We start from the raw sequence: 13,687 nt of genomic DNA, 5'->3' as shown, positions 1-13,687 counted from the left end.
AATAGATTTCATACAACTACTAATCCGATTTTCTCAACCACTACAACTACTATACAAACTCTCCATCAAAATAATATCATAGTTTTAAAACCAGTTTCAGAATTCTTTGATAAGTACAAACTTATTCTGTAAAACAACGAAACACTGAGACATGTTTATCGACTTTAGGTAACAAGTCATGCTAAATTAATAAAAAAAAAAAAAAAAAGACGTCTTTCATTTTGTTGGTGTGAATCTTCAACTATTAGCAATGCAGCAGCACATATTACAGTTTCCTCATCTCTAGACATACTGTGGCAAACAATATGAAAACAATACAACAAACAGTGTTGCAGATGGTGCGAATACTCTGAGGAATGTTTACTGCCAGTGTGAACAGAAACAGAGACAAGAAACAGAGTTGGAAACAGAAACATGTTTCCAGTGGCTATGTGGCCGTGGCTTCACACTACCTTTTGCAGTGATGGCCTCACTTGCGGGCTTTCGACTATCGACTTTTGTGAGCACTTGTGAATGACCCCTGTGCGAACTGTGTGCATTTAGATTGTTCATTTCCTTCGTGATGTGTTACATATGTGTAGTATGTCATATCAAAGCATCGGTGCATTGAAAGTATATCACAAAAACGTCACACATACCATTCAAATACAAAATTCACATGAGTATGCTGTAGCATAATGGATGATGTTATGGTTAGCTGAGTTCAAGCTTATGGGTTCGCAACTTGCTGTGCGCAAATATTTTTTCAACTTAGAATTGCTATCATGTTCTGGAATTCTGTTATGATTGTAATACAATATGTTCTGCATTATTCGTTGGTAGTAAACATTTCCGTCTGATGAGAGATCGAACAATGAAATAAATATTTGTCCATTTATTTCCAAATGTGTGATGATTTCTGAGTGTGTGTTTTGGCAGGAACCTAAAAGGACAGCTTCAGTTGCTGTAAGTGAAACAATGGGCAATAACATTCAAATTATCCCTTGTCACAAATATTTCGCACATTGTGCAACCACAAACATATTCCTCTAAAGAGTTCTTACTACAACTGAGATTCTCCTGTCACTAACACATCCATAAACATCAGCTTGGCACTACAGTGATCGACAAATTGATTGCCTCGTTCCTGGTCATCTTCATGGTGCCGACAAGTCATGATCGTGTCAGTTCCTGCAAAAAGTAGTGTGAAACATACTCGACCCATCGTTACACAGTGAAGCTAAATGTTGTAAGTTGTGTTGGCCATGCCGATCGTGGATTACGTAAGCATTTTCTCTTTCACATCTCCCTTCTCTGCAGTGGCCTAAAATATTCCCTTAATTCTGCCACCACCCACAGTCTAAGCCATCTGTCTTTGGTGCTACTTACAACTCATTCAGTCACATCAAATGTCAATAGGAAGAAAATGGGATGAAGTCAAGCGAGACATCAAATAAGAACATAGAATCGAGCAAACCTTTCTAGGAAGAAACACAAAATTAGGGAATTTTTAGCATTGATCGTATGGGGTTTTCAGAGGGTCTACAAATTCATGGTGTAGAATCACAAAAAACATAAAATTTGAGAACTTAAAATCAAAGTTTCACAGTACTTAAATTTTGCTCCTTGTTGATGCCAGCAATGTTAAGACAATTTACATTGTCTCTCAAGCAAGCACATTGCAATTTTGCTAGGGGTAAGTTAAAATTACCCTTCAAGAACTAAGTTACAGTGCAAATATCGGTAATAGTCTTGACTGTGCCTTAATAACAGTAGTACAATTCCTTGTTTAAATCAAAAGTTATTTACTTATCTTAAATGTGAGTATGCGACTGAAATCTTTTTACAATTTGATATTGAAAATAAAACAGATTTAACTTTGTATTATTAGTACAGTTTTAATTTAATATTTTATTACAGCATCATACAAATTTTCATTTCCATAGTCTGGTCATTTAGCTAGAAGTTCTTGGATTGTGCAGTTGAAAAATGGTGTCTCAGTGTTCTGTTGGTGTTAATATTAATGAAGCATGTCATAAAAGTGTGTATGGAGTGTATCCTAAAGACATTACTTTAATCGAAGATTACTGTGAAGAAGAAAAAGCGTTGATTCACTTACTAGCAGGCCCAGAGGTCAAATCAGCATGCGAGTATTATGAAATGAAATACTTAAAAAAATTTCATCACCTTTTTGGTCAGTCTTGCGTGGACCCTATTAAGAAACATAAGAAACCTATAACAAAAGGTCTCATTTGATCATTACTCTAAAAATAAAAGCCCTTTTGTCAATCTCATACCAGAAAAATCATTGTGTCCAACATGTTATTCTAAGATATTTGCAATTCAGAAGAGAAAGCATAGTGAAACCTCAGATACAGAATTTTGTGACTTATCGGCAACCACTAAAAAGTACGAGGGTGAGTCAAATGAAAACCTTAAATATTTTTTTAAATATTATTTATTGTGCAGAAGTGACACAAAGCTTTATCACTTTTCAACATAATCTCCCCCACGCTCAATGCAAGTCCTCCAGAGCTTACAAAGTACATAAATTCCTTTAGAAAAAAAATTCTTTTGGTAGTCCGCACAACCACTCGTGCACCATGTGGCATACCTCATCATCAGAATGAAACTTCTTTCCTCCCATTGCGTCTTTGAGTGGTCCAAACATATGGAAATCACTTGGGGCAAGGCCTGGTGAGTAAGGAGGATGAGGAAGACACTCAAAATTCAGGTCTGTGATTGTTGCAGCTCTTGTACGGGCAGTGTGGGGCCTTGCATTGTCATGTTGCAAAATGACTCCTGCTGACAGCAATCCACATCGCTTTGATTTGATTGCAGGCCGCAGATGATTTTTTAGGAGATTTGTGTATGATGCACTGGTGACAGTGTTCCCTCTAGGCATGTAATGCTCCAAAATGATGCTTTTTTCATCCCAAAAGAGTGTCAGCATAACCTTCCCTGCTGATTGTTCTGTTCAAAACTTCTTTGGTTTTGGTGATGAGGAATGGCACCATTCCTTGATTGCTCTCTTCATTTCCGGTTGATGGAAGTGAACCCAGGTTTCGTCCCCAGTAACGATTCTTGCAAGGGAGCCATCACCTTCTCGTCCAAAGTGTCGAAGAAGTTCGTCACAAGCATCAGCACATTGTTCTCTCATTTCAGGAGTCAGCTGCCGTGGTACCCATCTTGCAGACACTTTGTGAAACTGGAGCACATCATGCACAATGTGGTGTGCTGACCTATGACTAATCTGTAAACATGCTACAGTGTCATTCAGTGTCACTTGATGGTTTTCCTTCACTATGGCTTCAACTCTTGCAGTGTTCAGTGGAGTCACAACTCGTTGTGCCTGACCTGGATGAGGAGCATCTTCCATTGAAGTCACACCATTTGCGAACTTCCTACTCCATTCGTAGACTTGCTGCTGTGACAAACATGCATCACCGTACTGAACCTTCATTTGTCGATGGATTTCAATGGATTTCACACCTTCACTACGCAAAAACCGACTAACAGAATGCTGTTCTTCCCTGGTGCAAGTTGCAAGTGGGGCAGCAATCTTTATACTGATACTGCAATGGTATGTGTGCATCTGCACTATGCTGCCACCTACAGGCCATTCTGCATGCTGTTTGTAGCACATTTACCAACTTACTGGATAACGGCACGAAATTTCGATTTGTTATTACAAATTTAAAGTTTTCATTTGACTCCCCTTCATAGATACAGTTTGTGAAATCGTGGGTATATTGCATGGTAGTAAAATTAGGAAACTAAGTCAAGATAAAAGACCAAGTGCCTTGGATACAAAAATTGATAAAGTGGCAGCTACAGTCAAAAAGAATTTGGAAGTTTAATTTCAAAATATAATTTGTACTAAAACAGATTGAAGTTCTAAAACTTCACCAACCGAATATGATGATTTGATAGAAAAACTAAAAACTAAATGCAGTACTTAAAACAAAGAGGATAAAATTAAGATTATCAGTTTACTGCCGAATCCTTGGAATTGAGCAAAAATTAGTGATGAATTTGTTGTGTCAGAACGTCTTGTTAAGTTACGAAGGCAATTAGTAAAAGAACAGGGAATTCTACCAGCATTGCAAAGGAAAAGTGCATCTAATTTGGTAGAGGAAAACACAATCAATAAAGTTATTAAATATTATGGCGATGACAATAACAGCCATTGATACTCTATAAAAAGTAACTATACTATACAGTGAATAGCAGAAAAATTATTAAAGCTGAGAAATTAATCTTTCTTTGAAAAACTACTGTTCAAAAATTGAGTTTTTTTAATTTGTGGCTGATAACTTCGAACTATTAAAAATATATTAAAGAATACATTCAGCTAAGTAATAATGATGTTAATTTGTAGCCCAGAATGTGTTGAACTAAATGCATTTTATGGGACAATCCACTACTGAATAATTGTAAAAAATGTAGATGCTTGCAAATACGAAAAAATGCATGCAGCCAGGAACAAGTATGGCTGCCATTTTAAAATAATAAACAATAAATTAAAAAAAAATTGTGGCTACTGAACATTGGGTAATTCACCCAGCAAACATAAAATTTTTATGAGAAGGTCAAGCACCCACTGCTGGACCACTTGGTATGGATTTGTGACCCATGGTAGTAAATGATTCGGTTAATGAAGCATCTAATTCTTATAGGGGATGCACAAAAATATGGAAATACCAAAAACACAACACATTTCCATGCCTAATATGTTGTAAGAAAACCATTGGCATTTGAAACAGCTTCCAGTTGTCTCAGAATGGATAAATCCAGGTCCTGTAGGGTTTTCAGGGGATTATTATACCATTCTTCCTGCAAAACAGTGGCAACTTCAGGTAATGATGATACAGGAGGATAGCGATGATGCCCCAATCTCTGCTAAGCAGACACTAAAGGCTCAATAATGTTGACATCTGTTAGCTGTGGAGGCCAGGGGGGATGTGACAGTTCATCCTCATGCTCACAAAACCAGTCCTGGACGGTGGGAGCAGGTGCCATGTCGTCTTGGAACACAGCGTCACCGTTGGTGAACAGATAGTGTACCATAGGATGGACTTGATCAGCCAAAATGGTCGCATAAACCTTGGCAGTAATGTGACCTTGCAGAGCAGCCATGGAACCCGTGGAGTTCTATGATATGACTGCCCAACTTGTCATCGAACCCATGCAACATTTCACTGTGGAATGTGAACTCAGCCTGAAGTAGGAAACAGTGTGCAACAAGTCTCATTGGACCACATGACTTCCATTGCTCCCTAGTCGAGGTGTTATGGCTCTGGCACCACATTTTCCTTTTATGAGCATTTGCATCACTGATCAGTAGTTTTAGAATTATAGCTCACCCTGCAATTCTCTGCTTATGGAATTATATTTGTGATATTCTGGTGCTCATAGGAATCAAAAGCGCGACATTCAGTTCTACAGTGACTTTTGCAACTGTCTTTCTCTTATTTTTCATCACAATCAGTGACCATCTGTCATGATCACCCAACACGTACTTTGGTCCTTGTTGTGATTTAGTAGATGGTGTTTCTCCGCTTTCTTGTGTGTGGTATAAATCTTTGATATGGTGCCTCTTGAAATACCAGACACTTAATCATCTTTAGTTACTGAAGCATTCCCCATATGAGCATTAACAATTTTATCATGTTCTAAGTCACTTAACTCTGACATAATGCACTCATAACTATGCAGAATACTATACTGACTATAACTGACAGTTGCAACATATTGAGAACATTGCATAAGTGCCATTTGTGGTCAGATACGAGAGTGAATCAGCAGGCTTGGTTAGCATGCATATTTCACATTGTTTTCATATTTTTGTCCAACATCTGAACCTTTTCCATATCAGACAGTGGCAAAATGTAAGCATGAAATACATGGAAGGGCTTTTATGTAAAACATGCTTTCAGAACTGTATGGATGGATATAAAAACTCTAATCCAGTTAAGGTTTTGTAATAAGAGAGTGTGCAAGTTTCATATCTCTTACACTACTTATATGTAAACTTCACTATATGTTCAAAAGTATCTGGATGCCATTACAGAGGCTGAGTGGAAGTCACAGGATAGCTGTTAGAACCTGTGAAGCATGAATGGCACTAGTAAAATATTATTATTAGAGTTCAATAATTCATTTTCAGTGTTTACAAATTGTCGTTCTTCTGCACCGGACTTGACTGTCACTCATTCAGCTGTGTGTTCGATTCTAGCTGACATCTGTCCAATCAGCTCTGCAGTCACATGCTCACGTGAGATTTAGCAACACCAGTGTCTTGCCAGGTTGTTGACGACCAGGTACGGCCATTGCCCAGTGTAAGGTGGACTCAGGCTGGCTGCTGGGATCTGCTTGGTCCCTCTCCAAATTCTACGATGATACTTGATGACCCATTCGAAATGTACTTGATGTTGGTAGTTGTATGGTCAGTCTATCTCCTCGACTACCGCTGGTAGGCTTCAGCACCTGAAGGTGCCTCAGTGTTGAACTAGAACATGGACCACAAGAGGCGCTGTTGCTGGCTTTCGTGTTGAAGCTCAGTGCTGTGATGTGGGGTTGTTGGAAGACGTCAGCTCCTCCATCAGTAGATGGTATGCAGTGGGCAGCATGATGTTCATCAGGTGAAGGCCATCATCTTGAGTACATCTTTGGCTATTTCATAGACAATGCTGGACATTTAGGACATAGATTCACTACAGTATCGTCACCATGGAATGGAGTGCTATTACTGTGAATGCCATTGATCCCGATGATCCATTCATGACGAGAGCTGGGGTGTTTAAAGGGAGCTGGCTCGAGCCTATGATGCAAGGCTCAGTTTGTAACAACTGCTTGTGTCCTTAATCTGCTATATTCACATAACAGACCATTAACTACTGCATCAGGTCCTCATTATGTGCTCTTCCAGAAGGGAGTGAGCCTCATGCAATGTGTCTTATGAGCTAATGAATATGCTTGTCCTGCTTCCTTTTGTTTTCTGTTGCAGTCCCCTTTCTGCTGAATGCGTATCCTAACTCAGCAGACAGTGTTGCATTACGTGACACACTGGCCTACATCCTGCTTCCGTTTCTTGTCTTTGGCATGACTAGAGTTTGTGTGTAACAGTGTGAATAAGTTTTATTAAAAAATTTCTAATTTCTACTCATTACTATTATGTGCCCTAAAACCATATTAGTAGACATAAATGTGTTTCTATACCCATCCAATTCCTCTTTTTAAGACCTGTTCAGAAACACTTCACAGTGACCAGTCACATAAACCAGATATCATTTACTTTGACTTCACTGTACAACCAGATGGTAAAAGTACCTGAGGCAACTTAACTCATCTGCTGGCTAGAGTTGATACTAAACAAATGGGAACATAAGGGAATGCATGCCGGTCATTCAGTCAATCACTGTGTGTGTCAACAAAGAGAAAGTGAAAATGCTACTTATATATGGAAAATGTGTTAGTGGAACAGTAATTGCAATAAGGTAGGAAAGGAGGTTCTTCTATGGGAATTGCTTTCTGTAGAGTTCCTTTGCCTGAGTAGTTTTTTGCCTACCTTCAACCACAATAATAGAAAAGCAATGAAGATGCAGTTTTTAATCAAGGGCTGTCTTTACTGTACACATCATGTATACTATATTACTATTCTATATGTAGCTGTGTTATAAATGGTAAAATACTGCTGCAGTCACTGTTCTGCTAACTTACATTGTCAATAGATTAGTAGCATTTCTAACTTATGTTCAGTGGCGTACCTTGTACTTTCACAAAGCTTCAGCAGAAAATGGGTGACTGAGTGAACAGTGTGCATTTTCATTCTGTTTTTGCCTAATGTCAACTCCAGGAAGTGGACATGTTACATTACTAAGGCTGTGTGCACTGTAAGTGAATCAGATTTGTGTTACTGTCTTGTACCCGCTATTAGTACATGGTGATACATTTCTTTTGTGTTCTTAAGGAGAAGAAGTGGACACTGAATAAAAAATACTGCTGCTATTTAAAAAGACATTTTGCTGTTCATATCTTTGTAACCAACAAATTTTCAAGAAAGACAATCAAGCCGGTTAATGTCCCTCTTATAGGTAAACAACATTTTCTTGATACAATTTTTTTTCTTCTGGACAAAAAGTTACTTTGGGTAATAAAGGTAAATGGAACACCCTGCATAGTGTAAAGAGTACTACTCAGATCTACACTTGTGCATCTAAGGAAAACTGCAGCAGACTTGTGACAATGTCCATATTTTCTACTAGCATGAAAAGTTGCTATTTCACAGGATTTTGAAGGAATTTGTATTCCTTCAGAATATTTATGCTGCAGAGTCCTGCCATTCCAGGTATGTAACAGGCTCTTTGCCATGTCATCATTAACAGAGTTCATCACCACCACCCTGTTGCTAAAACAAGAAACTACTGAAACTTACTGGCAGATTAAAACTGTGTGCCCGACTGAGACTCGAACTCGGGACCTTTGCCTTTCGCGGGCAAGTGCTCTACCAACTGAGCTACCGAAGCACGACTCACGCCCGGTACTCACAGCTTTACTTCTGCCAGTACCTCGTCTCCTACCTTCCAAACTTTACAGAAGCTCTCCTGCGAACCTTGCAGAACTAGCACTCCTGAAAGAAAGGATATTGCGGAGACATGGCTTAGCCACAGCCTGGGGGATGTTTCCAGAATGAGATTTTCACTCGGCAGCGGAGTGTGCGCTGATATGAAACTTCCTGGCAGATTAAAACTGTGTGCCCGACCGAGACTCGAACTCGGGACCTTTGCCTTTCGCAGGCAAGTGCTCTACCAACTGAGCTACCGAAGCACGACTCACGCCCGGTACTCACAGCTTTACTTCTGCCAGTCCCTCGTCTCCTACCTTCGAAACTTTACAGAAGCTCTCCTGCGAACCTTGCAGAACTAGCACTCCTGAAAGAAAGGATATTGCGGAGACATGGCTTAGCCACAGCCTGGGGGATGTTTCCAGAATGAGATTTTCACTCTGCAGCGGAGTGTGCGCTGATATGAAACTTCCTGGCAGATTAAAACTGTGTGCCCGACCGAGACTCGAACTGGGGACCTTTGCCTTTCGCGGGCAAGTGCTCTACCAACTGAGCTACCGAAGCACGACTCACGCCCGGTACTCACAGCTTTACTTCTGCCAGTACCTCGTCTCCTACCTTCCAAACTGTACAGAAGCTCTCCTGCGAACCTTGCAGAACTAGCACTCCTGAAAGAAAGGATATTGCGGAGACATGGCTTAGCCACAGCCTGGGGGATGTTTCCAGAATGAGATTTTCACTCTGCAGCGGTGTGTGCGCTGATATGAAACTTCCTGGCAGATTAAAACTGTGTGCCCGACCGAGACTCGAACTCGGGACCTTTGCCTTTCGCGGGCAAGTGCTCTACCAACTGAGCTACCGAAGCACGACTCACGCCCGGTACTCACAGCTTTACTTCTGCCAGAGTTCGAGTCTCGGTCGGGCACACAGTTTTGATCTGCCAGGAAGTTTCATATCAGCGCACACTCCGCTGCAGAGTGAAAATCTCATTCTGGAAACATCCCCCAGGCTGTGGCTAAGCCATGTCTCCGCAATATCCTTTCTTTCAGGAGTGCTAGTTCTGCAAGGTTCGCAGGAGAGCTTCTGTAAAGTTTCGAAGGTAGGAGACGAGGGACTGGCAGAAGTAAAGCTGTGAGTACCGGGCGTGAGTCGTGCTTCGGTAGCTCAGTTGGTAGAGCACTTGCCTGCGAAAGGCAAAGGTCCCGAGTTCGAGTCTCGGTCGGGCACACAGTTTTAATCTGCCAGGAAGTTTCATATCAGCGCACACTCCGCTGCCGAGTGAAAATCTCATTCTGGAAACATCCCCCAGGCTGTGGCTAAGCCATGTCTCCGCAATATCCTTTCTTTCAGGAGTGCTAGTTCTGCAAGGTTCGCAGGAGAGCTTCTGTAAAGTTTGGAAGGTAGGAGACGAGGTACTGGCAGAAGTAAAGCTGTGAGTACCGGGCGTGAGTCGTGCTTCGGTAGCTCAGTTGGTAGAGCACTTGCCCGCGAAAGGCAAAGGTCCCGAGTTCGAGTCTCGGTCGGGCACACAGTTTTAATCTGCCAGGAAGTTTCATATCAGCGCACACTCCGCTGCAGAGTGAAAATCTCATTCAAGAAACTACTGCTGGTATATGTGGCCATAAAAGCTGGAAGCCTAGTTTGAAGGTGCAACCCTTGTTTCACTCTTTCTTCAGCTCTTTCTAAAGTACTTCTCTCCACATTTTAAATGGCTTTGTCATTTCATTAAGAATTCATTTTCCATAATAATTAATCCTAATGAATCCAAATTCACACTGTCATAACTTGGAATGAATATCAGTTTTTTACACGGCAAGTCATCTCGATGGCGACATTATTTTGGAGGGAGTTTTAATTTTGTGCTTGACTTAAACTGCACCTTTTTGTAAGGCATAAATGTAAATACAGAAACTGCCAAATAAGGTGCTTCAGCTTCAAAATCACACCAATCAGCATGGCGCATGCTTGGTGTGCTTCAGTCAGTCAAGCTGAGCGAGATCTGTAGTGATTAGCACACTAGAACATTTGGGAAGACAATGATTCAAATCTGTGTCCAGCCATCTAGATTTTAGATGTTCCATGATTTGTCTAAATCATTCCAAGCAAACACTGGGGTTGTTCGTTTGGATTGGCATAACCAGTTTTCTTCTCCATCCTTGAAACAGTTCAGAACTTGTGCTCCGTGTCCTCAAAATGAGAGGTTTCTTAAATATTTCATGAAAAAAAAAAAAAAAGAAAAACAAGTAAATAAATAAAAAGGTTAGTTTGTTAATATCAAGAGATTTACGTGAAAGAATGCAAAAAGTGCCAGTAGCAGATACAGTAGTCACATTTCAGGAGATTTTGCTGCATCTAATCAGTTAAAAATTACAAATACCTTCAGTAGGAAGAAAGTCATAATAAATACATCTGTAATAAGAGGCTTGTGTTCAGTTACAGATTTTTAAAAACCTCAAATTTGAGGTTTGTATGTGTTTAGAGGTAATGATATAGGCTCTGATTACTTCCTAGTTACTTCATATATGTTATATTAAAAATGTAATTTAAAAATCTACTAAATGTGTTGCACATTTCATGATTCCAGTCTCATCTCAAATTTTTGTCTCATATTGTTTATGATGTGTTGTTTTTTGTAGGAATTAGCAAAACGATTTGCGCTATCTTTTGGACTGGATGCTGTGAAGAACCGTGAAGCAATAACAGCACTTCATCGTGAGGGTATATTATTTGCAGTTGATCCACTGGAAAATATTGAAGACCCTACAGGCCCCCCTCCCAACCTACCATTCCTTGAGATACTCACTGAATTTACGAATAAACTACTGAAACAGGATAAACGTGTTGTGTAAGTAGAATGTAAGGAATTATATATTAAATTTATTGTATAGGAAATTTCTGGAGTAAATTACAAATAACTAATAGTTGTAAATTGTTTCTTTAGCAGTGCAGTCTCTTGCTCTGAATTGGTAGAAATTGTTTTTTTTTTTCTTTGCTAACTGCACACTTCTGCATTCAAAAAATAATGTGCACAGTAGCAGTGTAAGTCATTTTTGAATGCTACGTTTTACTGTGCTCTCCTGTGTTCAGGTGCTGTGTGTAGGAATAGTGATGAAAAGCTTGCTGGTCAACTTTGAATGTAACTTGTGACATCTCAAAAGAAAAAAAAAAAAGAAACCTTATTATTCATAATGTTAACAAGTGCTAGATATGAGGCATACGAAGAGACTGCATTGTGCAAAGGAGCTGGGGAGCCTCATTAAAAATAGGCGTACTTGAAAGAATTGCATTGTTGTCATTTTGATGATTGCTGAGCATGTGATCATGTGATGAATTGCAATAGTACTTGAGTAAAGTGGAATGAACGACTGAGTCTGTGACATTGACTTGAGTATTGCTCATCAGTGTGGGATCCATACCAGATCGGGTTGACGGAGGAGGTAGAGAAGATCCAAAGAAGAGCGGCGCGTTTCGTCACAGGGTTATTTGGTAACCGTGATAGCGTTACGGAGATGTTTAGCAAACGCCAGTGGCAGACTCTGCAAGAGAGGCGCTCTGTATCGCGGTGTAGCTTGCTCGCCAGGTTTCGAGAGGGTGCGTTTCTGGATGAGGTATCGAATACATTGCTTCCCCCTACTTATACCTCCCGAGGAGATCATGAATGTAAAATTAGAGAGATTCGAGTGCGCACGGAGGCTTTCAGACAGTCGTTCTTCCCGCGAACCATACGCGACGGGAACAGAAAAGGGAGGTAATGACAGTGGCACGTAAAGTGCCCTCCGCCACACACCGTTGGGTGGCTTGTGGAGTATAAATGTAGATGTAGATGTAGGTGTAGATGTAGGCTATAGGTTTCATAGATAGTCATAGTTGTATCGTCTCTGTTGGCAATTAGAAGTTTGGAGAGTGCATCCATATTGACACAACTTTACTGTTCCTCTGTTGCATTTTTGAAAATACTGAATTTTTTAAAGTATTTTTGGATAGATAAAAAATCTACTCACCAAGTGGTGGCAGGAACAAATGCACAAAAAAAGTTAAGGAAATGTGTAAACTTTTATAGCTAGTCGGCAGTTGGGTTGATTAGATTAGATTAATACTTGTTCCATAGATCATGAATATGACACTTCGTAATGATGTGGAACGTGTCAGGTTAATAAAAGATGTCTATACAAGATATTACATTACACAAAGTATTGCATGACACTAATGTTTAAGTTGGTTTTTTTCCCCTCCCTTAATTTATATCTAAAAATTCAGCCAATGAGTAGAAGGAGTTGTCATCTAGAAATTCTTTTAATTTATTTTTAAATGTTGGTTGGCTATCTGTCAGGCTTTTGATGCTGTTTGGTAGGTGACCAAAGACTTTTGTGGCAGCATAATTTACCCCTTTCTGTGCCAAAGTCAGATTTAACACTGCATAGTGAAGATCAACCTTTCTCCTGGTGTTATAGCTATGCACACTGCTATTACTTTTGAACTGGGTTGGATTATTAACAACAAATTTCATAATTGAATATATATACTGTGAGGATCCCTAGATCCTTAAATAGATGTCTGCAGGATGACCGTGGGTGGGCACCAGCAATTATTCTGATTACACGTTTTTGAGCAATGAATACTTTTCTACTCAACTATGAATTACCCCAGAATATGATGCCATACGAAAGCAGTGAATGAAAGTAGGCATTGTAAGCTAATTTACTGAGATTCATATCACTAAAATTTGCAATAACCCTAATAGCATACGTAGCTGAACTCAGACGTTTCAGCAGACCATCAATGTGTTGCTTCCAGTTTAACCTCTCATCAATGTACACACCTAAAAATTTTGAAAATTCTACCTTAGCTACAGGCTTCTGTTCAAAGTCTATATTTATTACTGGAGTTGTGCCATTTACTGTACGGAACTGTATATACTGTGTTTTATCAAAATTAAAGAGAGTCCGTTTGCTGAGAACCACTTAATAATTTTGTGAAAAACATCATTTACAATTACATCACATAGTTCTTGGTTTTTGGATGTTATTACTATACTTGTATCATCAATGTGGAATGGTACGTCATTAATGTATATCAAGAACAGTAAAGGACCTAAGACCGAACCCTGTGGGACCCTGTACCTGATAGCCCCCCAGTTTGAGG

General features: G+C 39.8%; 1 protein-coding gene across 2 annotated transcripts in view; it reads left to right on the top strand.

The window, feature by feature from the left end:
• Window positions 1-13,687, top strand: part of LOC126462196 (cohesin subunit SA-1) — a 154,665-nt gene that overhangs the window by 122,656 nt on the left and 18,322 nt on the right. For both annotated transcript variants that reach the window (XM_050096057.1, XM_050096056.1), the window contains one exon: window positions 11,182-11,390. In XM_050096057.1, the coding sequence (XP_049952014.1) occupies window positions 11,182-11,390 (209 nt within the window). The remainder of the gene's footprint in view (window positions 1-11,181; window positions 11,391-13,687) is intronic.

This window comes from Schistocerca serialis, chromosome 1, assembly GCF_023864345.2.
Source record: "Schistocerca serialis cubense isolate TAMUIC-IGC-003099 chromosome 1, iqSchSeri2.2, whole genome shotgun sequence".
Classification (NCBI taxonomy): domain Eukaryota; kingdom Metazoa; phylum Arthropoda; class Insecta; order Orthoptera; family Acrididae; genus Schistocerca; species Schistocerca serialis.
Note: the sequence above shows the minus strand (reverse complement) of the source record. Positions and strands in the feature narration are given on the sequence as shown.